A 23,991-nucleotide genomic window follows, 5' to 3' on the forward strand; every position below is an offset into this window, starting at 1 on the left:
CTCTCTCTCTCTCTCCCTCCCTCCCTCCCTCCCTCCCTCCCTCCCTCCCTCTCTCCCTCCTCTCTCACTCTCTCTTAAAAAAAAAAAAAAATGTTATGTGGTGCTGAGGATCAAACCCAATGCCTCACATGTGCTAGGCAAGCGCTTTGCCACTGAGCTACAGCCCCAGCCCTGTTTTTTTAATTTTTAAAAGTTTTTTTTTGCTGTACAGGGGTTTAACTCAGGGGCACATAACCACTAAGCCACATTTCCAGTCCTTTTTATTTTTCATTTTGAGACAGGGTCTTGCCAAACTGCTTAGAGCCTTGCTAAGTTGCTCAAACTGCTCTCAAACTTATGATCCTGCTGCCTCAGCCTCTTGAGTCACTGGGATCACAGGCTTGTGCTACCATGCCCAGCTCCCCAGTCATTTTTATTTAGTTAGTTTTTGAGACAAGGTCTTGCTAAGTTGGGAGGCTGGCCTCAAACTTTCAGTCCTGCCTCAGCCTCCCTAATCACCTGGATTTGTAGGCATGTGTCACTATGCATGGCTTGTCTTGTCCTTTAGTAAACAAGGTGTGTTGATCTAGTTTCTGGCAAGAAAGAAATGTTCTTAATGGTCAAACTTTTAAGAATGTGGCCAAAAAAAGAATGTGACTGAAAGCAAGTCCCAGCTTTAAACACTGAAAGTTGGAAGTATTTGTTTTTAATTTTTTTTTTTTTTGGGTAGTTGTATATGGATAGCATGCCTTTACTTTATTTATTTTTCTGTGATGCTAAGGATTGAACTCAGTGCCTCACACATGCTAGGCAAGCACTCTACCACTGAGCTACAGCCCCAGCTCTGAAATATTTGTTTAAACACACCTTATAGTGAACTTGCAAAAACTTCCAGTCACCAGGGGCTGGAACAGTGTTGTTTAGCTCTTGAGGCATTGGGCTCTGGGTCCCACTCATACATTTTAAGACTGGTGGCAGGGTCAACCACTCAGTTAAATGGGCGCAGAGCAGAACAGGGAGCTGGGGGTGACTGAGGCCATGCTGACATCCCTTCCCCTCCCCAGTTTGATTAGGTTAGGAAGGCCAGCACCCAGCACACTTTTACCAAACTTAATTCATTAAAGCCAGATTAGCAGGCTGGGATGTAGCTCAGTGGCAAAGCGTCTGCCTTGCATTCGCAAAGCCCTGGGTTTGATCCCCAGTTCCAAAAAAGAAAAAAAAAAAAAAAAAACCTTTGGCTGGGGATATAGCTCAGTGGGTAGAGTGCTTGCCTCACATGCACAAAGCCCTGGGTTCAATCCCCAGCACTGCCAAAAAAAAAAAAAAAAAAAAAATTATAAAGCCAGATTAGCATTCTAGTTTAGAGTTGTGGCACTGATATTTTTTTCTTCTGTAGTGTAATAGAAAAAATAAAAAACTCAGCTTTTAACTTGAAAATATGAAATAAGGTGGTCATTGCCTTTATTCTTTTCTCTGTACTGTGCAGAAGTCTGCCAAATACCTGCTCTGTGCCAATAACCTGGTTGGGGAGAGAACAACAGAATAAGTGCTGTCAAGACCTGGGCAGTGGCTCTTTCCTCCCTCTTTTCCTCTCAGGGCAGCACTCATCATCACCTTTTACCGCAACAGATATTGATCATCCTGCCTCACAGTGTAGCCTCACTTTCCTTGTCTGAATTGGGGAGAAGGGGATAACGAGGTGGAGCTTGGTAAGTCAGAAAGCAAATTTTAATTTCCAATAAGTACTTATTAGAAAATGCCTGTTTAAATTGTAATGCATTCTGCTGTCATATATAAATAAAAAAATAATTTAAAAAAGAAAATGCCTGTTTATAATATATTAGTCTTAGGTACAGTTGTGGGTCACTTAATGGAGTTCATTCTGAGAAATGTGTTAAGAGTTTTGTTATGTGGGGGCTGGGGATGTGGCTCAAGCGGTAGCATGCTCGCCTGGTATGCGTGCAGCCTGGGTTCGATCCTCAGCACCACATACAAAGATGTTGTGTCCTTCGAAAACTAAGAAATAAATATTAAAAAAAATTCTCTCTCTCTCTCTTTAAAAAAAAAAAAGAGTTTTGTTATGTGAACATTATAAAGTGTACTTATGCGGGCTGGGGATGTGGCTCAAGTGGTAGTGCGCTCGCCTGGCATGCGTGCCGCCCGGGTTCGATCCTCAGCACCACATACAAATAAAGATGTTGTGTTCGCTGAAAACTAAAAAATAAATATTAAAAATTCTCTCTCTATCTTTCTATCTCCCTCACTCTCTCTTTAAAAAAATAAATAAATAAAGTGTACTTATGCAAAACTAGATGGTATAGCCTTGTACTTCTAGGTTATCTGATACAGCTTATTGCTCCCAGACTACAGACTTGTGCAGCATGTCACTGTACCAAATACTATAGGCTATTGAAGCACATTTGTGTGTATTTAATCATATAAAAGGTACAATAGAAATACCAAATGAAACATTAAAAGAGAAGCCAGGTGTGTTAGTGCATGCCTATAATCCCAGTGACTTGGGAAGCCGAGGCAGAGAATTGCAAGTTTTACGTCAGCCTCTGCAACTTAGACTTTAACTCAAAATTTAAAAAAAAAAAAAAAAAAAAAAGAACCGAGGATGTAGCTCAGTGGTAGAACACCCTTAGGTTCAATCCTTAGTACTGAAATAAATAAATAAGTAGATAGATATATAAATAGGACATTACACTTCTTCAGACTTTGTAACACTGTATGCTTAAGCTACCTTAAATTTATATAAAATTCTTCAGCAATAACTTTCACTTACTATAACAATTTTACTTTATAAACTAAAATTTTATAAAACCTTTCACTCTTGTAATAACAAAACACAAACATATTGTACAGCTATATAAAAACATTTTACTTATATTCTCATTCTATGTTTTTTATTTTGAACTTGTTACTTTTTAAACTTTTTTTTTTCCAAAAACACATTAATCTGTGCCCACAAAGACTTAGAACCATCACTGTCACTGTCTTTCACCCCTACATTTTGTCCCATGGGAGATCTTCAGGGGCAAAACAGTCATGAATCTTTCATCTTCTATTGTAGCAATGTCTTTTTCTGCAGTACCTTCTGTGCTTTGTTTTTTTTTTGTTTTTTTTTTTTTCTGTGCTAATGATCAAACCTCGGGCTTTGTACAAACTAGACAGATTCTGCACCCAATCCATGGAATACCTTCTGAAGGACTTGTATAAGACTGTTCTGACAGTTAACTTTTTTTGTTTTGGCAGTCCCGGAAATTGAATTCAGCCTCACATAGTAGGCAAGTGCTCTATCACTGAAATACACCCTCAGCTTTGTGCTATACTTTCATGCAGCTGGCAGTGAGGCAGGTTTATTTACATCAGTATTACCATAAACACATGAGAAATGTATTGTGCTATGGCCAGGTGATAGGAATCAGCTCCATGGCACTCTTGCAGGGCCACTATTAGATACTATCTTGAACATATTACGTGACTGACTGTATTTTGTTAGTTTATTACCATTTCTGTTTTGTGATTTAGTAATGTGTGTACATTTTTTTTTTTCCTTAAGGTACTGGGGATTGAACCCAGGGACGCTTTACCACTGAGCTACGTACCCAGCTCTTCTTTTTACTTTTATTTTGAGACAGTGTCTTGCTAAGTTGCCCAAGCTGGCCTCAAACTTCTGTGATCTTCCTGCTTGAGCTTCTTGAGTCTTTGGGATTGCAGGCTTTTGCCACTACACCCAGCTAATATATGTAATTTTTTAATTTTTTTTTTTTTTTTTTTTTTTTTTTAGGTGTAGATGGACACAACACAATGCCTTTATATTTATGTGGTGCTGAGGATCGAACCCAGATCCTGCCCGTGCTAGACGAGCGCTCTGCCACTGAGCCACAATTCCAGCCCCTGTAATTCTTTTTTAATACTGGGGATTGAATCCAGGGGTTCTCTACCACTGAGCTACACCCCCAGTTCTTTCCATTTTTATTTTGAATTAAGGTCTCACTGAGTTGCTGAGGCTGGCTTTGTTTTTTTTAAAGATGTTTTAATTATTTTTTTTTAAGAGGGAGAGAGAGAATATTTTTTTAATATTTATCTTTTTTAGTTTTTGGCGGACACAACATCTTTGTTAGTATGTGGTGCTGAGGATCAAACCTGGGCTGCACACATGCCAGGCGAGCACGCTACAGCTTGAGCCACATCCCCAGCCCAACTGAGGTTGGCTTTGAACCTGCAACTTTTCTGTCTTAGCTTCCTGAGTTGCTGAGATTAGAGGCCTGCACCACCACTCCTGGCTAATGAACATAAATCTTTTATTTTTTATTTTTCATTTTTTTGTAGTCGTAGATGGACAGAATACCTTTATTTATTTTTATGTGGTGCTGAGGATCAAATCAGTGCCTCATGCATGCTAGACAAGCTCTCTACCACTGAGCCAAAGCCCCAGTCCCATGAATGTAAATCTTAATTGGGTATTTCTATGAAATTTGGAAAGACTGTGAATAGCAAATGAAGTCTCATACCTAGTACAGGGTAGGTAGTTAGTAAATGTGTGCTGAAGCATTAATTGTTGCACTGTCTTAAGATAATTGTAGTTTGCTTTAGTTGGGTTTTTGGATGCCATATAAGTGATAATGTATTTCCACTTGGATTCTGCTGAGGCAGGCAGGCCACCCACCCCTATACTTGTTCCTCCATCTCCACCCTACCTCCCACTCTCACTGCTACATATAAATGGATGGTTAGTCTGGGTCCTTGTCTTTGATCTCAGTTTAACCTTTTCCATTCTTAGTGACCTGCATGGGCACTTGAAATTAAAAGACTGGACTGTGTTATCATGGGGACATATTCCCAAAGTCTCCTGAAGTGTTTTTTTCCAAAGTCTGATTGGTGCAATTCTGAGTAATCTACCTACCTTATCTACCTTCCTTCCTTCCATGGTGCTGGGCATTGAACCCAGAGCCTTGCACATGCTAGGCAAGTGTTCTCCCACTGAGCCACCCCTCAATCCTAAGTAATGTTTTTTTTTTTCTTTTTTTTTGATATCGGGGATTGAACCCAGCAGCGCTTTACCACTAAGCTATATCTTCAGAATTTTTAAATTTTTTCTTTTGCTTAGGGCCTCACTGAGTAGCTGAGACTTGCCTTGAACTTGATATCCTCCTGCCTCAGCCTCCTGTATTGCCTGGGTTGTAAGCATGCACCACCACACCCGGCTAGAGTAATGTTTTCTTTTCTTTTTAAATTATTTTTAAAAATTATTATTATTTTTATTATTTATTTTTTAGTTGAGTAATGTTTTCTAAAATATTTATTTACTTACTATAGCAAAGTATGCATAACATAAAATACACCATCTTAACCATTTAAAAACAATTTTGTGTGTGTGTGTGTTTTGGTGCTGGAAATTGATCTCAGGGCTTTGTACATGCTAATAAACATGCTCTTTGTAGCATTGAGCTACATCCTTATTCTAAAACAAAATTTTAATTGTAAAGAAAAGTGGGTAGAGCTAGGCGTGGTGACGCAAGCAAGTGGCTCAGGAGGCTGAGGCAGGAGGATCTCAAGTTCAAAACCAGCCTCGAGCATGCGTGCGGCCTGGGTTCGATCCTTAGCACCACATACAAACAAAGATGTTGTGTCCGTCGAGAACTAAAAAAAAATAAATATTAAAAAATTCTCTCTCTCTCTCTCTCTCTCTCTCTCTCTCCTCTCTCACTCTCTCTTTAAAAACAAAACAAAAAAAAAAAAAACCAGCCTCAACAATGGCCAGAGGCTAAGCAACTCAGTGAGACCATCTCTAAGTAGAATACAAAATAGGGTTGGGAATGTGGCTCAGTGGTTGAGTACCTCTGAGTTTAATCCCTGGTACCCCACCCCCAAAATGGGAGGATTTATGTATAGAGAATGTGATTGATCAAATTACGTGCATGTGCAGATATGGAACAATGAATCCCATTATGTAAAATTAAATGCAGCAATATTAAAAAAAAAAAACCTCAAAAAATTACCATCTGGGGTGCTGGGGTTGTGGCTTGGTGGTAGAGCGCTTGCTTTGCATGTGCGAGGCCCTGGGTTCGCTCCTTAGCACCATAAATAAATAAACAAACAAACAAATAAAAATGTATTGTGTCCAACTATAACTAAAAAATAGATATTAAAACAAAAATTACTACCTGGGTGCTGGGGATATAGCTCAGTTGATAGAGTGCTTGCCTTGTATGCATAAGGCGCTGGGGCTGGGTTCCTTCCCCAGCACCACATACACACACACACACCAAAAAAAAAAAAAAAAAAAAAAAACCAACATCTGAATAGTTTTTTAAATGTACCATTCAATAGTGAGTAATGTTTAACTTCAGCATATGGCCTTGTGTGCAACAAGGCCCGGAGTTCAATCCCTGCCACCAAAAAAGAAAAAAAACAAAAAAACTGTGGTCCAGTGGAGAACAGCTATTTAGTCCTGGATTTTGAACTGTATCTTCCTTCTCTTTCTCAAGAACAATGTTTGCATCTGGGTGAATTTATACCCAGGTGTTAAAACTTTGCTTCTTCCTTCCTGCTTTTCTTGGGGAAAAAAACAAAACTAGTATCAGCAGAAATCATTGCCTTTTGTGGATTTTTGCTTTTGGTATCTGTGATGAGTTAGAATTTGCACAAATTTTGCAAGTGAGAAAAGTGTTTAGAGTAGCTTTTCTGTTTGATGGGTTGTTTGTTTGATGGATTTTTTTTTTTTTTTTTTTTTTTTGTTACTAGGGATTGAACCCAGGAGCGCTCAACCACTGAGTCACATCCCCAGCTCTCTTTTCTGAGACAGAGTTTCACTAAGTTGCTTAGGGTCTCACTAAATTGCTGAAGCTGGATTTTTTAAAAAATACTTTTTGTTGTAGATGTATCTTTTATTTATGTGCGGTGCTAAAAATCAAACCCAGTGCCTCACACAGGTAGCAGGGGCTAGAGTTGTAGCTCAGTGCTAGAGCATTTGCCTAACAACTCCAGCCCCTGAGGCTGGCTTTGAATTTACAATCCTCCTGCTTCAGCCTCCTAAATTGCTGGGATTACAGGTGTGCCAACCACTGCCCAGCTGTCTTGACAATTTTTTTTTTTTTAAACCTTAGAACCAGGGCTTGGGTTGTGGCTCAGCGGTAGAGCGCTAGCCTAGCACATGTGGGGCCCTGGGTTTGATCCTCAGCACTACATAAAAATAAATAAAATAGGACTGTGATTGTGGCTCAGCAGTGGAGTGCTCACATAGCACATGTGAGGCTCTAGGTTTGATCCTCAGTATCACATAAATAAAATAAAATAAAGGTATTGTGTCTAACTACAACTAAAAAATAAATATTAAAAAAACAAAAACAAAAAAAAAAACCTTAGAATCAGATCTTTCGCTGTATATGTGACCTTGGCTCCCTTTGGTTGGTCCTGCAGTTTCCTGATGTCTACCACCACTATTGATAGTCCTATATCACCAGAAGGCCAGGTACAAACTTGCCTCATGGCAGAGAAACGTCATCTGCCTCTTGAGCCAAGTTTAGGGTGATACCTTGAATTTTCACCAGTGACTTGCCTTAAAATCTTCCCTATTTGACGTTAAGAAATGCAAAAGTTCTCTTTTTAACTAGAAGCAGAGCGATCTGTCAGTCTTTTGGTATTTGGAATCCAAATAAACAATGATTTCACACTTGTTTTTCATTGCATTGAGTACATCCTGTTGGCCATCAGACTGAGCTGTTTTAAACTGGTTAACCTTCTAGAATTTTTATATTATTAGATTGACAGTTTATATTAAATTTTAACTTCTGAGTGTCTGGACAAAGAAGCCTTTTGTTAGACCCTAAATTGATTGTTGAATTAAGGTTTTTGCTTTTTAACTTTTGTAAAACCATTTAAAATAGGGGCATGGAGTTTTATTATTTTATTTTTTAATGAAAAGCCCATTTTCTTTAAATGTTTTAGTTATGAGGGTGAATGGTAGCAGTTTGACAGTTTAAGTACTATTTTTAGGTAATATACTTGTTGGGGAATAAAGGGTTTTGGGAGTGGTGTAGTGGGCTGCCTCTGCCTCATTTGTGAGGTGAGTAATGAGTTGAATTTTATAACTTTTCCTTCATTCTTGGGAAGGAAAAACTAGAAGCTGTTCTTTCAGAGTATTTAGGGTAAAATATCTGAAAATTTATTCACTCTTAGTTTTTCTACTTAGAGGAGATGTTAAGGTTATTGCAACTTGAATTTGTGCTACATATGCATTTGTTCCTTGCTTTTATTGAGTGGAAAACAATTATTAATTGGGCATTCTGTGTGCATGAGGCACTCCTGAGCTCTGGGGAGGTAGTCTGAGTAGAACAGAGCTGCTTCTCTCCTGGGGCTGGAATTCCAGAAGAGTAAGGCTTTCTACTTCCCAGGGGCATAAAGCTGTTTGGACAAAATGTGGGCATAAGGGCCTTGGGCCTCATGGTCATCTCTCCCATGAAGTGGTATGCTTCAGTTGCATCTAGATAGGGATCAGTATTGGTGAAGGAAGGTCCAGAAGTATCCTTTCCTGCTAAACTGCCTCAGATGCCTGGGGTGTTTGCCAGTCATGGCTTGCTCTCTTTTTTGGTTTTGTTTTGTTTTCTGTTACCAGAGTTTAAACCCAGAGACACTTACCACTAAACCACATCCCCATGCCTTTTTATTTTTTATTTTTAGACAGTATCTCACAAAGTTGCTGAGACTGGCTTTGAACTTGTAATCCTCCTGCCTTAGCCTCCCGAGTTTCTGGGATTACAGGCATGTGCTGTTGCACCTGGCCACTGATAGGTTTTGATCTCTAGTCATATCCTTGATTGAGCTGATAAACTTCAAAAATACACCTGCCTCCACGCCAGCTTTTATATATTTTGATATACAAAGTACACCACCTTTTAGGCATTTCAGAAAACTTTTACTTCTGCTCATCATTTGAAAGTTCTTCTTCTTTAGGTTAAGATGAGTTTTAAGTGCTGTGAAATTTTTTCCTTGGGAAGAAGGAAATGTGGCTGGCTATTGGGAGATTTAGGGGACTTGCTGACTTTATCCCAGCTCATTCTGGTTCCTCTGGGTGAGGTGAGGATGCATCCCTCTGCTGAGTCTCTGAGTCTGGGGCTTCCTGGGATTTCACCCTAGATTGTCCTTTCATCTTTGGGGACTGAATTCCCAGGAGCTTGGTGAAGGTTTCCTGCTCAGGTATTCTTCCTTTACCTTCAAAAACCTTGTGAAAGTGCTTCCTCAGTAGTGCTGTTGGGTGCTACATGTATCTAGGGTGCTGTGGGACTTTCCTCTTAGGTACTGGCAACTCTTAGGCAGGATTGTAGGCTTTTACCAAGAGAAGAGGGAGAAGGCAGTTGGAGTAGCCACTTCTGGAACAGCTTTGCCCTCTCCAGGCTTTGCAGGCATCAATACTTTTAAAGTGTCCTTGTCCCTCCAGGACATCTGAGACTGAGGGATGGAATTGCTGCCTGGCAACTGTATCTATCACCCTGTGTGCCCTGGTTGAAAAACATGTGTAGAGAGGACCAGGGGCTTCCCCAAGGCTCTGGGAAGTTCCTTTCTAAATGGAGTTGGATTTTATTAAAGTGCGGGGCCATATGGAGACTCTCAGACGTAGACATGGGCACTGCACTGAGTGCTGGCACAGGAAGTGAATTCCCAGTTCCCATCATTTGTTTCTCAATAGGAGAGCTTTGGCAGCTCCTGTTAGCCAGACAGTGGTAAGATCACCTGGGACATATTCTTGGGTGGCCTTGAGCACTTTTTGGTAGTTTAAAGGATATAATGTGAGTATATGTGTGAAGTGTTAAAATTAATGGTCTTGTCAAGAAGACTGAACCTCTCTTTTTAAAAAATATTTTTTAGTTGTCAATGGACCTTTATTTTATTTATTTTTATGCGATGCTGAGAATTGAACCCAGTGCTTCACACATTAGGTAAGTGCTCCACCAGTGAGCCACAACTCTAGCCCCAAGACTGAACCTCTCTTTCATCATGGTCTGACTACCAGGCTCTCTGTGACCATGGTTGAGTATTTACTTCTCTTTGGGCCCTGATCCCTGAAAAAAGAGGAGGAGAAGGATCTTTGCATTATGATCAAGTGTGTGGTTATGAGACTTGTGTGAAAAAACTTTCAAGAGGACCATCATAATACTGGTGTGTGGGTACAGCCTACCGGTTTCCTAATACAGACAGATATGACTCTTGCTTATAGGGAGCCAATATCAGAAAGACACATGCTGCTTTTTGACAAGTTTCCGAAAGATCTTTTCTCTCCAGAATAAAACTACATGTAGTAGTTGGAGTTGTGCCTTGTACATTGCCTGCCTTCTAAATGCAGAGCACTTAGTCATGCCCATGGAACAGACACCCTATGTTGTCATGTGTCTACAGATAGCAGACTGAGCTTATGTTCCTGGCAGGGTAGAGTGTATCTTATTACTGTTTTTTTTTTTTTTTCCCCCAAAAAAGCTGAGAATTTAAAATTGAGAATCAAATTAGAGAAATAATTTTCCAAAAAAGCTGAGAATTTAAAATTGAGAATCAAATTAGAGAAATAAATCAAAGATAAACTGGATCTAAGAAGTAAAAAGTAAGTAAACTAGAGTACACATATAGGAAGAAAAAAATTTTTTAATAGGCCTGTGTTTTCTTCATTCATTGATTAGGAGTGTAGCTGTCTCTGTGTGAGTGCTGGGTATACATTAGGTGGGTATACATTAGATATATTGCTGCACTCCCACAATTTTGTCTTGGTGAAATGTTGGTTGAGCTGAACCATTTACTAAATAAAAGTTTAAATGCATGGAAAAGGGAAAGGAAATTAAAGGAGGTACTATGTGTTTTAATGCTGTTTAAAATTGTAACTATAACTTTAAGAGTTTTCTTAACTGTTACATAGGGAATGGGGAGGCTAAGGCAGGAGGGTGGCAAGTTGGGAGTCCAGCCCAGGCAATTTATCAAGGTAGACCCTGTCTCAGAAAATAAAAAGGGCCACCAGGTACAGTGGCACATGCCTGTAATCCCAGCAGCTAGGGAGACTGAGGCAAGAGGATTATGAGTTCAAAGCTAGCCTCAGCAAAAGTAAGGTGCTAAGCAACTCAGTGAGACCCTGTCTCTAAATAAAGTACAAAATAGGGTTGGGGACTGAGTTCAATCTCCGGTTCTTAAAAATAAACAATAAAAAGGGCTAAAGAACAAACAACTTAGAAATTAAAGTGATACAATAAGCCATAAACACAGTGGCACACACCTGTCATCCCAGCTACCTGGGAGACTGAGGCAGGAAAATCACAAGTTTAAGGCCAACCTGGGCAACTTATTGAGACCCTGTCTCAAAATAAACAAGGAGATACAGGTTTGACTCAGTAGTAGATATTTGCCTAGCATGCCTGAGGTCTGGGAGTAATCCTTCAGTGCCACTGAAAGAAAAATAGAAAACGAAACTTTTTTTTTTTTTTTTTTTTGGTACTAGGGATTGAACCCAGGGACGATTAACCATTGAACAATATCCCCAGCCATTATTTTTTATTTTGAGACAGGGTTTCACTAAGAAGCTTAGGGTTGCTGAGACTGGCTTTGAACTTGTGATCTTCCTGCCTCAGCCTCTTGAGTTGTTGGTATTACAGTTGTGCACTGCTGCGCTTAGCTTATTTCTTAGATTTCTAAAAATTTTGAGATAAATTTGTGTTCACATACAAAACTAGTTACCATATAGTTAGAAACTGTAGAGATGGACTGGGGAGTGTAGCTCAGTGGTAGAGCACATGTTTAGCATTCAGAAGACCCTGGGTTTGAACCACAGCACTTAAAAAAAAAAAAAAAAAAGGAAGCAAGCAAAGAAATAAAAAAAATTTAGAGAGATCCTGTGTATACTTACCCAATTTCTCCTGATAACATGTTGGAACGCTAAAGTACAGTAGTGTAATCAATATACCCTGACCTGGTATATATAGTTAAAGGTAGATAACATTTTCATCCACACAAGAATCCCTCTTGGGGGCTGGGGTTGTGGCTCAGTGGTAGAGCACTTGCCTAGCACATGCAAGGCCCTGGGTTCTATCCTCAGCACCACATATAAATAAATTAAATAAAGATATTGTGTTCAACTATAACTAAAAAATAAATATTAAGAAAACAAAAGAATCCCTCATGTTGCCCATTTATACCCACACCTACTTCCCTCGTATGTTGGAGTCCTTCCTTAACCACTGGTAACTACTAATTTATTCTCCATTTTTATAATTTTGTCATTTCAAGAATGTTATAAAAATGGCATACAAAGAATGTTATAACACTTTTTCACCTAGTGTGATTACTTCAAAATTCACCTGAATTATTGAGTGTATCAGTAGTTCATTCTTTTGTGTGTGTGTTACTGGGGCCTTATGGATACTAGGCAAAAGCTCTACCACAGAACTGCTTCCTCATTCCTTTTAAATTTTTTGTTTTGAGACAGGGTCTCATTAAATTGCCCAGATTGGACTTCAACATGGGATCCTCCTGTCTCAGACTCCTGAGGAGCTGGGATTACAGGCATGTGCCACAGCACCCAACTAGTTTATTTCTTTTCTTTTTAAAATTCCCTTTTAAAAAATATTTATTTTTTAGTTATAGGTAGACACATATCTTTATTTTATTTTTTTTAATGTGGTGCTAAGGATCAAACTCAGTGACTCATGCATGGTAGGCGAGAGCTCTACCTCTGAACCACAACCCCAGCCCTAGTTTATTTCTTTTTATTGAGCATTAGTATTTGATGGTTGGGGGGTGCTGGGAATGTGGCTTAGTGGTAGAGGGCTTTGCTACAGTTTGTTTAATCTTCACCCATTGAAGGACCTTAGGTTGAAAGGCAAAACCCATCCATTGAATTACTTTAGTACCATTATAAAAAATGAGTTTGGCATATTCCTGTGGGTCTGTTTATGGATTCTGTTCTATTGAACATGTATGTTTTCCTCCACCAATACTGCCTTATTACTGTAGCTACATGATATTTGAATCTTGGTATTAGATAAAATAATTTCTCTATATTTTTCTTTTTCAAAACTGTTTTGAGGGCTGGGATTGTGGCTCAGCGGTAGAGTGCTCGCCTAGCACATGCGAGGTGCTGGGTTCTATCCCGAGCACCACATAAAAATAAATAAATAAAATAAAGATGTTATGTTTAACTACAACTAAATTATATTATAATTATATATATAAACTATTTAAGTTCCATTCTTATTCATACAAATTTTAGAATACTCTTTTATGTCTACAGAAAACTTTCTGGAATTTTGATATGAGTTGCATTAAACTTTGTATTTGCTAGGATTGCTGTAAAAATATTACCACAACCTTAATGGCTTAAAATAACACACATTTATTCTTTCATAGTTCTGGAGACCAGAAGTCCAAAATCAAATCTTGGTAAGGACTGGGAGGGTCTCTGGAGGCTCTGGGGGAGAAGCCATTCCTTGCTGCTTATTGTAGTGGCTACCAGCATTCTTTTGTGGCTTTATCACTTCTACTCTCTGCTTCAGCTTTCATGTCCTTTTTTTTTTTTTTTTTAGAGAGAGAGAATTTTTTAATATTTATTTTTCAGTTCTCGGCAGACACAACATCTTTGTATGTGGTGCTGAGGATCGAACCCGGACCGCACACATGCCAGGCGAGCCCGCTACCGCTTGAGCCACACCCCCAGCCCTTTCATGTCCTTTTATATCTCTTTCTGTGTATAATCTTCAATTTTTGCATCCCTAGCCCTTTTTATTTTTTATTTTGAGATAGGATCTAAATTGTCTGGTCTGGACTTGAATTTGTGATCATCCTGCCTTGGCCTCCCAAGTTGCTTCAATTTACAGGCATATGCTACCATGTCTTGCTATTTTTTTGCTGTACTGGATATCGAACTTAGAGCCTCATGCATTGCCAGTCACTACCATTGAGCCACATCCCCAGCCCCCTTTTTATTTTTGAGATAGGATTGCATAAGTTTCTCAGGTTGTCCTCTAAACTCGTAGTCCTCCTGCCTTAGTCTGCTGAGTAGCTGGAATTCCACGTAGGCATTCACCACTATGCCTGGTTTAGCTGACTTTTTCTGATACTGCGCCAGAAGGAGAAGGCTGGGCAAAGTGCCACCTCAGTACAACTAGATGGAAGTAGAAGTTCTAGTACCTCACTTATCCTTTGTCAACAATTGGGTCAGGAACTCTTCATTAGCCCTTCTCTGACACTGTTCCATCAGAGAAGAGATGAAAAACCTTTGTAACTACTTCTGGGTAGGTATGAAAATTCAGGCTTCTTATAACTGGGGCTATTGTCACACTATAACTGACCAGTGGGGATGAAAGTTCTAGCTATCTAATTTTCTCTGATGCTACCCTGTTGAGGATATTTGGTATACTTTGTTGCAGTTTCACTAGGGTGGAAGTCTTTGTTGGTGTGAGTAGGGGTGGGACCATAGTTTTTTCTTATAGAATATATTTTTTGATACTGGGGATTGAACCCCAGGGCATCCTACCATAGAGCTATATCCTCAACTTTTTTTTTTTTTTTTTTTTTTGTGGTGCTGGGAATTGAACCCAGCGCCTTATGCATGTGAGGCAAGCACTCTACCAACTGAGCTATCTCCCCATCCCCTATCCTCAGCTCTTTGTTTTTTATTTTGAGATATAAGGTCTTGCTAATTTGCTTGAGCTGCCCTCAAATTTGTGATCCTCCTGCCTTAGTTTCCTGAGTAGCTGGGATTATAGCTGTATACCACCGTACCCAGTACTTGTGGTGTTTGACTGGAGCTATTATTGTCCTAAAGTTTTCTGTCATTCTAGGCTGCCTCTTACCTCTCCTTTGATTAGAGAAAGCAAGACTTTTTTTTGGAACTTTATGTATATTATATATAATAATTTGTAGATGGACACAATACTCTATTTTATTTATTTATTTATTTATTTATTTATTTATTTATATTTGATACTGAAGATTGAACCCAGTGCCTCACATGTGCTAGGCAAGTGCTCTACCACTGAGCTACAACCCCAACCCTCGGACTTTAATTTTGTCTCATCAGTTAACATTTCTGGGTTGCCAGCTTCTCATATCTCTCTCTCTCTCTCTTTTTTTTTTTTTTTTGGTGGTTCTGGGGATGGAACCCAGGGATTCTTTACCACTGAAATACACCCACTTCCTTTATATTTTTATTTTGAGATAGGATCTTGCTAAGTTGTCCAGGATAGCCATGAATTTGTGATCCTCTTGCCTCAGCTTCACAAGTCTCTGGGATTATAAGGATGTGCCACCGTGTCCATTCAGCTTCTTTAGCTCTAATTCTAGCATTTTGGAGGCAAAAAGAAAACTCAGGAAACTCACCACTGTGTTATCTCTGAAGTTCTGGGACCCCTTGTTGGTCTTCTGCTTTCTTTTCACATTTTAGACTTATATTTGCTTTATATATAATATCTAGGATTTTTTTTTTTTTAAGAGAGAGTGAGAGGGGCTGGGGATGTGGCTCAAGTGGTAGCGCACTCGCCTGGCATGCGTGCAGCCCGGGTTCGATCCTCAGCACCACATACAAACAAAGATGTTGTGTCCGCCGAGAACTAGAAAATAAATATTAAAAAAAAAATTCTCTCTCTCTCTCTCTCTCTCTCTCTCTCTCTCTCTCTCTCTCTCCCCTCTCTCTCCTCTCTCACTCTCTCTTTAAAAATAAAGTAGCTATTTTTAAAAAAAAAAAAAAAAAGAGAGTGAGAGAGAGGAGAGAGAGAGAATTTTTTAATATTTATTTTTTAGTTCTCGGCGGACACAACATCTTTGTTGGTATGTGGTGCTGAGGATCGAACCCGGGCCGCACGCATGCCAGGCGAGCACACTACCTCTTGAGCCACATCCCCAGCCCCAATATCTAGGATTTTTAATTTAATTTAAAAAAATTTTTTTTTAGTTGTTGATAGACCTTTATTTTATTTATATGTGGTGCTGAGCATCAAACCTAGTGCCTCATACGTGCCAGGCAAGTGTACTACTGCGGAGCCATAGCCCCAGCCCTCTTTTTTTTTTTTAATTTTTAATTTTTAGTTGTAGATGGACACAATACCTTTATTTTTATGAAGTGCTGAGGATTAAACCCAGGGCCTCATAGGTTCTAGACGAGTGCTCTATCGCTGAGCCACAACCCCAGGCTGCCTTGTTTTCGTTATCAGTTTTGGTTTTGTTTACTTTGCATTACCTAGTGCAGACAAATGTCACATGCACCTCTGCAGTGTGGGCTCATGATAGTACTTAATCTTTTTCCAGAACAGCAAGTTGCTTGTGATGTCTATCGTCACCTGTGGGCCCCCAGCAGGTCCCACAAGGCATCTGTGTTGCTGCCAGTCTAGATAGAGCTGAACTGCTTGATGCTGATGGAATGGAGGACAGTATGCAGATTTCTTGTTACTCTAGTGGGTGGAGGGTAAGAGAGGTCAAATAAATTTGTTTACTAGCACAGGTTTACAAATTTACTTGTTTAATAAACCTGTTCTATGATTAATGCTTGGGGTGTAAGGAGTGGCAGTTGCTGCATTTTTCTTTGTAGATCCTTAGTTGTTTTTTTGTTTTGTTTTGTTTTGCCCTTAAAAAGTAGTTCTTAAAGTCTTATTTATTGTTACAGTGCCAAGTGACTTTAACTCCTATGCTGGGTGTATTTCTGGTAGAGCACTTGCTCCCCATGCAAAATGCCATGGGTTCAATTCTCAGCACTGGGGGGAGTTGTTGGGGCCAGAAGAGAAAACCCATAAGATTGATGTGATGTGATATGTTATTGCACCAAGTGTGATGGCACTTGCCTATAATCTCAGCTACTTGGGAAGCTGAGGATTGCAAGTTCAAGGCCAACTTGTGCAACTTATTGAGACCCAGTCTCAAAATAAAAAAGGCTGGGAGCTGGACATGATGCCACCTGCCTATAATTCCAGCGAATTGGGAGCCTGCAAGTTCATGGCCAGTCTAAGCAATTCAGCAAAACCCTTGGCAACTTAGTGAGACCCTGTCTCAAAATAAAAAACAAAAAGGAGGGCTGGGGATGTGGCTCAGCGCGCTCGCCTGGCATGCGTGCGGCCCGGGTTCGATCCTCAGCGCCACATACCAACAAAGATGTTGTGTCCGCCTAGAAGTAAAAAAATAAAAATATTAAAAATTCTCTCTCTCTCTCTCTCTCCTCTCTCACTCTCTCTTTAAACAAAACAAAACAAAACAAACAAACAAACAAAAGGACGGGGATGTGGCGATGTGGCTCAGTGGAAGACACCCAAGGGTTCAATCCCTAGTACCAAAAAAATAAAAATAATAAAGACTGGGCATATAGCTCAGTGGTAGAGCACACCTTGGTTTAATACCCAGTGCTGGATACAGGGAGATTGAGGACAATCCCTATGGAGATACACAGCCATTATACCATGTCAGAGAAGTAAAGTAAATCCAATCTCTGGCTCACATGCAAATCCCCTGTTATCTCCTGGGACCTGAGTTTGTGTGTGTTTATGTGTATGTGTTTGAAGTAAATCTAGGATCCAGTCAAAATGTGTCTATCATGTCTGGTTACTTTTTTTTTTTTTTTTTTTTTTTTTTTTGTGGTGCTGAGGATTGAACCCAGGGCCTTATGCATACAAGGCCCAACTGAGCTATATCCCCAGCCCTGGTTACTCTTTTTTTTTTTTTTTTTTTTTTAAGGAACTCAGTTTGTTTATTTATTTATTTATTTATTTATTTATTTGAGAGAGAGAGAGAATATTTTAATATTTATTTTTTAGTTTTCGGCGGACACAACATCTTTGTTTGTATGTGGTGCTGAGGATTGAACCCGGGCCACACGCATGCCAGGCGAGCGCGCTGCCGCTTGAGCCACATCACCAGCCCTGGTTACTAACTCTTAAGCTAGAACAGTTACCTAAAATTTAGGGAATGTTAGCATTTCGAGAGACCAGGCCAGGTATTTTATATAAGGTCCCACATTCTAAATTTATCCAGTTGTCTTTTCATGGCTCCCATATTTCCTATAAAATGGAAATTGCATCTAGAGCAGTGCTGCCCAACAGACATATAATGTGAGCCACATATGTCATTTAAATTTTCTTGGTAGGCACACATACATAAATTCAGAAACAAGCAGGTGAAATTAATTTTCTTTTCTTTTCTTTCTTTTTTTTAATTTTAACAGTGCTGGGGGGCTGGGGATGTGCTCAAGCGGTAACGTGCTCACCTGGCATGCGCGGGGTGCTGGGTTCGATATTCAGCACCACATAAAAATAAAATAAATATGTTGTTTCCACTGAAAACTGAAAAATAAATATTAAAAAATTCTCTCTCTCTCTCTCTCTCTCTTAAAAAAACAGTGCTGGGGATGAAATTAATTTCAATAATATGTTTTATTAAATAGATTTTTTTTGTGGTACTAAGTATAGAACCAAGGGCCTCGAACATACTAGGTAAGCACTCTTGCCATTGAGCCACACCCCCCTCCATTTTTATTTTTGAGATAGTATCTTACTAAGTTGCCCAAACTATCCTGGAACTTGCTGTCCTCTTGCCTCAGCCTCCCCAGTTGTTGGGATTTTAGACGTGTGCCACCATGTCTGGCTAACTGATCTCATTATTACTATTTTTTAACATTTTATTTAATGCATTTCATTCAATAATATATTTTATTATATTCAAAACATTATTTATCATTGTTGTAATATATGTCTCAAAATTATTAATGAGGTATCTTACTTTCCTTTTTTATGCCATGTTTTCAAAATCCAGTGTGTATTTTACACTTAACTGGACTAGCCGATTTCCTTCACTAATGAAGAAGTTCTCTATGTGACATTCTTGCAGCTGTGGAGATTGTTGAAGTCTGAATCTACTCTTCTTTTTTTTTCAGGCTCTGAGATGGAGCAGGTGTATAGAGGGTAAGGACCCAATTCTGGGACCACGTCACTTTCTTCCTTCTTTAACAAGACTGTCAGCTTGAGCAGCTTGGACCTGGGATGAGGATGTCTGTGGGCCTTTCACTGCTGCTCCCCTTCTGGGGGAGGATCTTTGTCCTCCTGCTTTCTGTGGCCATGGCTCAATCTCGCTGGCCCAGTGAACCGTCGGAGGCCATCAGGGACTGGGAGAACCAGCTTGAAGCGTCCATGCATTCAGTGCTTTCAGATCTTCATGAAGCTGTTCCCAGGGTGGTTGGCATTCCCGATGGCACAGCTATCGTCGGGCGCTCATTTCAAGTGACCATTCCTACAGATTTAATTGCTTCCAGTGGAGAAATCATCAAGGTAAGACTAGATACAAAGCATAAATAAGGAAGATTTCTCATCTTCCATTTTAGTTTTTTTTTTTTTTTTTAAGAGAGAGTGAGAGAGGAGAGAGAGAGAGAGAATTTTTAATATTTATTTTTTAGTTCTCGGCGGACACAACATCTTTGTTGGTATGTGGTGCTGAGGATCGAACCCGGGCCGCACGCATGCCAGGCGAGCGCGCTACCTCTTGAGCCACATCCCCAGCCCCATTTTAGTTTTGATATCTCTTCCTTCTCAATTGTGAGCTCCATCAGTTCTGAGCTCAATTATTTTGGTATCTACTAAGTAACTCTCAGGAGAGTGTCAGCCACTGATTTTCCCAGGAGAATACTGATAAACCTCAGATAGCATCTTAAACTTAATTTTTGCCCCCCAAATTCTATTCCTCTGCCTGGGCTTGAAGAACCTTGACATTTCCTCTCAATACTGAGTAAGTTTGTATGATGGATAGGTAGGTGGGATGTATCCCTGAAGTTTTGCAGGTTCATATGATTTCTGTCAAAACTCTTCAGTTAACTAGCATAATGTGAAAGTAGGTATAGACAATATGTAAATGAATGGTCATGGCCATGTTTCAATAAAACTTAACAGAAACTGAAACTGAATTCTATATAATTTTCACATGTCAAGAAATACTCTTATTTTTTCTCCAGTCATTAGAAAGTTAAAAAAAACGGGCCATACAGAAACAGGTGGCAGGCTGCACTTGGCCCTGGCCTAGTTTGTTGACTCCTGCCTTACAGCATTCTTGGGATGTGGCTTAGCTGGTTGTGGTGGCCATATCTATAATTCCAGGGACTTCAGGAGTGGAATAGGGTGCTGAGGCAGGAGGATACAGGCTTAAGACTGGCCACAGCAATTTAGTGAGGCCCTAAGCAATTTATTTATTAATTATTTTTGTTGTGCTGGGGATTGAACACAGCACCTCACGTATGCTAGGCAATTGCTCTACCACTGGGGTAGTCTACACTCCCATTCTCTAGGTAATTCAATAAAGCTGTGTCCCCTCCCCCCAAAAAAAAAATAAAATAATTAAAGGGGCTAGGGATGTAATTCAATGGTAAAGCACCCCTGCGTTAAAGTCCCAGTTTACCACCCCGCTGCCTTAAGGGGCTGGGATTGTGGCTCAGTGGTAGAGTGCTCACCTAGCATGTGCAAGGTGCTGGGTTTGATCCTCAGCACCACATAAAAATAAATACATTAAATAAAGGCATTAACTACAACTAAAACAAAATATTAAAAAAGAGGTATGACTTAAAAATAAATTAAAAATATTTGAAGATTTATACTTTGTAATGATAGTTTTTATATCTGCTTGTCATTTAGACTTCTGCGTACACAAAGTGTTTTGGCTATTTATTGATGTGTTTAAACTACCAAACTTAGTGGTTCAAAATAATGAGCTGGGACTGCAAATTTAGTTCAGTGGCAGAACACTGACCTCTCCTGTATGTAAGGCACTGACTGAGTTCCATCCCCAGCACCACAAAAGACAAAACCAACAAAATAACCCAGTGAGCCACTTTCAGAAATTTATGACCAGGAATTCAGGCATTTGTTGTCTGAGAGTCTCATTTCTACTTTCATAGCACTAACTAGAGCAGCTCATCTGGATCTGGAGAATCATGGTTTTTAAGTTCATGCTCCTTTTGACTAGGAGCTTAACTAGTGCTCTTAATCAGTGTGTTCTTGTTTTCTCTTCATGTAGACTTCTCCCTGGGCTGTTTGGGATTCCTCACTGTGGGACAGCTGGATTTTAAGTTTGGGTATTCCAGGAAACAGGAAGTAGAATCTGCTAGTCTCTTAAGGTTTAGGCTTGGAAACTCCTACAAGACTTCCGCTATACTCCATTAGTTGAAACATATACAGGTTCTTTTTTTTTTTTTTTTTGGTACTGGGAATTGAACTCAGGGGCACTTAACCACTGAGCCACATCTCTATCCCCTTTTTGTATTTTATTAGTGACAGAGTCTCACTGAGGCTAGCTTTGAACTTGTGATCCCCCTGCCTTAGCTTCCCGAGCCACTGGGATTACAGGTGTGCACCATCACACCTGGCTGAATGCAGGTTCTTGTGGTCTTTGTCAACTTGTCCCTTTCTGACCCACAGGTCCCCTCTCCCAGGTTTCACAGATTCCATGCCATTTTTCCAGTGAAGAGTAAGTCCTGTGCCCTTTTCCGTTAAATCTAGGTGGACTTACTCTTTACATGCAACTCCTTGGTTCCTTTTCTTTAGGTCATTCATGACTTGTTCTTAGTGTGGCTTTGTGATCTCAGGGATGTTCACTCTATTCTTCTTTACCCTTCCCCCCTCCCCTTCCTACTACTCCTTTCCTCCTCCATCTCTTCCTTCCTCCCCACCCCCTCCTTTTTTTTAGTTCTGATGATCCTGGCTCAGGTTGCAGCCCAATTCCACAGAGCTCCTTTTAATTTCCAGAGTTTGCATAGGTTTCCATGTAATCTTCCTAATACCTCATCAAGCCAGATGCTAATATTGTAGTTAAAGAGTGGCTGTTCTGGAGGATACATTTCTTGCCCAGCTTCTGGCTTGAGTCCCTGAATATTCAAAACCATGCATTGATTGTCTTTGCTCTGATGGCCATCGGAATGTTTTACATGAATTAATTTTGACCAGAAGTGCTTTGGGCAAATACAGTGAGCTGGATATTTGCAGTATCTGGCAGGAGACTTGTAACAGGCTTATTCACTGGGAGAGTAAAGAGATTTTACTAGGAAAACAGGATTTTATCTGAGCATATTTATCTATGGAAAGCAGGCCATTTAGTAGCTGATGATCCTGTAGAAAAACAGATGAAGGGCTGTGGATGTAGTTGTGGTATACTACTTGTCTAGCATGCATGAGGTCCTTGGTTTGATTCCTCAGCACTGAAGCCCCCCCCCTCCCGCCGCCCTGCTCCCTTCACCCTCAAAAAGATGACTATCTCAAATAGTCTTAAGCATCAGATTCATATGGGTTGGAGAATCAGGGAGTCGGAAAGCTAAATCTAATTCTTGGAGTCTGATTTTCCCCATTTCTGAAACAAGTTTAAAGGAGTTAAATTTCTTTCTTTTATTAATATATAATTTTTAAATTGTAGATGGACACAATACCTTTATTTTATTTATTTATGTGGTGCTGAGGATCGAACCCAGTGCCTCACATGAGCTGGGCAAGTGCTCTGCTACTGAGCTACAACCCCACCCCCTAATTTTCTGATTATAACCATATATTTTATTGTGGACAAAGTAAAGGGAGAAAGAAAAAACTCTCACCAAAAGGTGTTCTTTGGGCTCATTAAGAGGTGTTCATGCCATGCACACATACAGACATCTTAGACTAGGATTGCATTGGACATTTTTTTTTTTAATATTTATTTTTTAGTTTTAGGTGGACACAATGTCTTTATTTTATATTTATGTAGTGCTGAGGATTGAATCCAGTGCCTCACGCATGCTAGGGGAGCGCTCTACCTCTGAGCCACAATCTCAGCTCCTGGACATATTTTTTAACCTTATTTCATTCACTGTAGCTTGACTTTTTCCCTTATGGTTATTAATTGTTTTGAGGAGTGTAACTCTTAATGGTTGCCTGATGTTCTTATGTGTATGAGGAAAATTTTAGGTCTTTTGCCAAGGACACTCATTGAGGTAACCCCAGAATCTTATCTCTGTTTTATCACTACTGTCCTTCATCCAAGCTACTATTTATTCATCTCTTTCCAAGGGCACCTTGTCTCTGCCCCTTTAGTTTGTTCTCCACATCAAGACATCTTTTTTTTCTAAAAAAGCTTAAATCTGCTTAAAATCCCCCATTATAAGCTGTACTCAGGATCAAGCCCTATATGATCTGGCCTCTGGCTTCCTGTCCCTCCCCTTTCCCTCCGTATACTTGTCTGGTCCACATTAGCCCCTTTGTACCTTGTGAACATGCCTATCTTAGATTCTACCCCAGGCCTTTGGCTTTTCTGGAGTGAGGACAGCCACCTATTTCAGGTTCAACTTGATATCCCCTTAGAGTATTGGAGACCTTTTCTTCTATTATTCTGGTGAAAGCTGCCTTCCCACAAAATCCTATATTATCTTTTTCTTTACAGATTTCTGCCCTTGAAATTCTTATTTTTTATTAGTTAGTCTTCATGTTTGGCTTTGTTGTTTTTTATTAGTGCTCTAAAGTTGTACATAATAATAGTATTTATTGTTATATATTATTAGTACCTGAGTATTTGAATTTTTTTTTAATATTTATTTTTTAGTTCTCGGCGGACACAACATCTTTGTTGGTATGTGGTGCTGAGGATCGAACCCGGGCCCCACGCATGCCAGGCGAGCGCGCTACCGCTTGAGCCACATCCCCAGCCCTTAGTACCTGAGTATTTGTCTTATTACCTGGTAGGCCCTCAAATGTTTTTGAGCTGGCAAAAGGAATGAAAACTCTTAGCACCTACAAACCTGCTTTGGATTGTCAGAGCCCTAATGTTGGTACATAGGAGAAATGCCAGCTTATGCGAGGGGCAGCAAGAGACTAAGCTTACTTGCTGCCTCTTAGTATCTTCTGGACTTACTGTTTTATGACTCTGGATCCTGTCACAAACTTGTATTTTGCATTGGGAAATAATTCTAAGCCATGACTCTGCCATGGCTTATTTTATTATTATTTATTTATTTATTTATTTTTTTTTTTTTGGTATCAGGGATTTTTCCTAGGGGTG

The 23,991-nt window shown here is 39.7% G+C and overlaps 1 protein-coding gene across 16 annotated transcripts in view; it reads left to right on the forward strand.

Moving 5' to 3' along the window:
• Positions 1-23,991, forward strand: part of DAG1 (dystroglycan 1) — a 66,687-nt gene that overhangs the window by 32,582 nt on the left and 10,114 nt on the right. For 10 of the 16 annotated variants that reach the window (XM_081302516.1, XM_081302506.1, XM_081302515.1 and 7 more), the window contains one exon: positions 18,869-19,259. In XM_081302516.1, coding sequence (XP_081158642.1) covers positions 18,975-19,259 — 285 coding nt within the window. In that variant the 5' untranslated portion in view covers positions 18,869-18,974. Of the gene's footprint in view, positions 1-1,465; positions 1,689-13,365; positions 13,399-18,868; positions 19,260-23,991 lie in introns of those variants that run through there. The other 6 variants (XM_081302512.1, XM_081302518.1, XM_081302509.1 and 3 more) reach the window with 3 other exon arrangements.

This window comes from Spermophilus citellus (assembly GCF_964194105.1).
Source record: "Spermophilus citellus genome assembly, chromosome: 7".
NCBI lineage: Eukaryota > Metazoa > Chordata > Mammalia > Rodentia > Sciuridae > Spermophilus > Spermophilus citellus.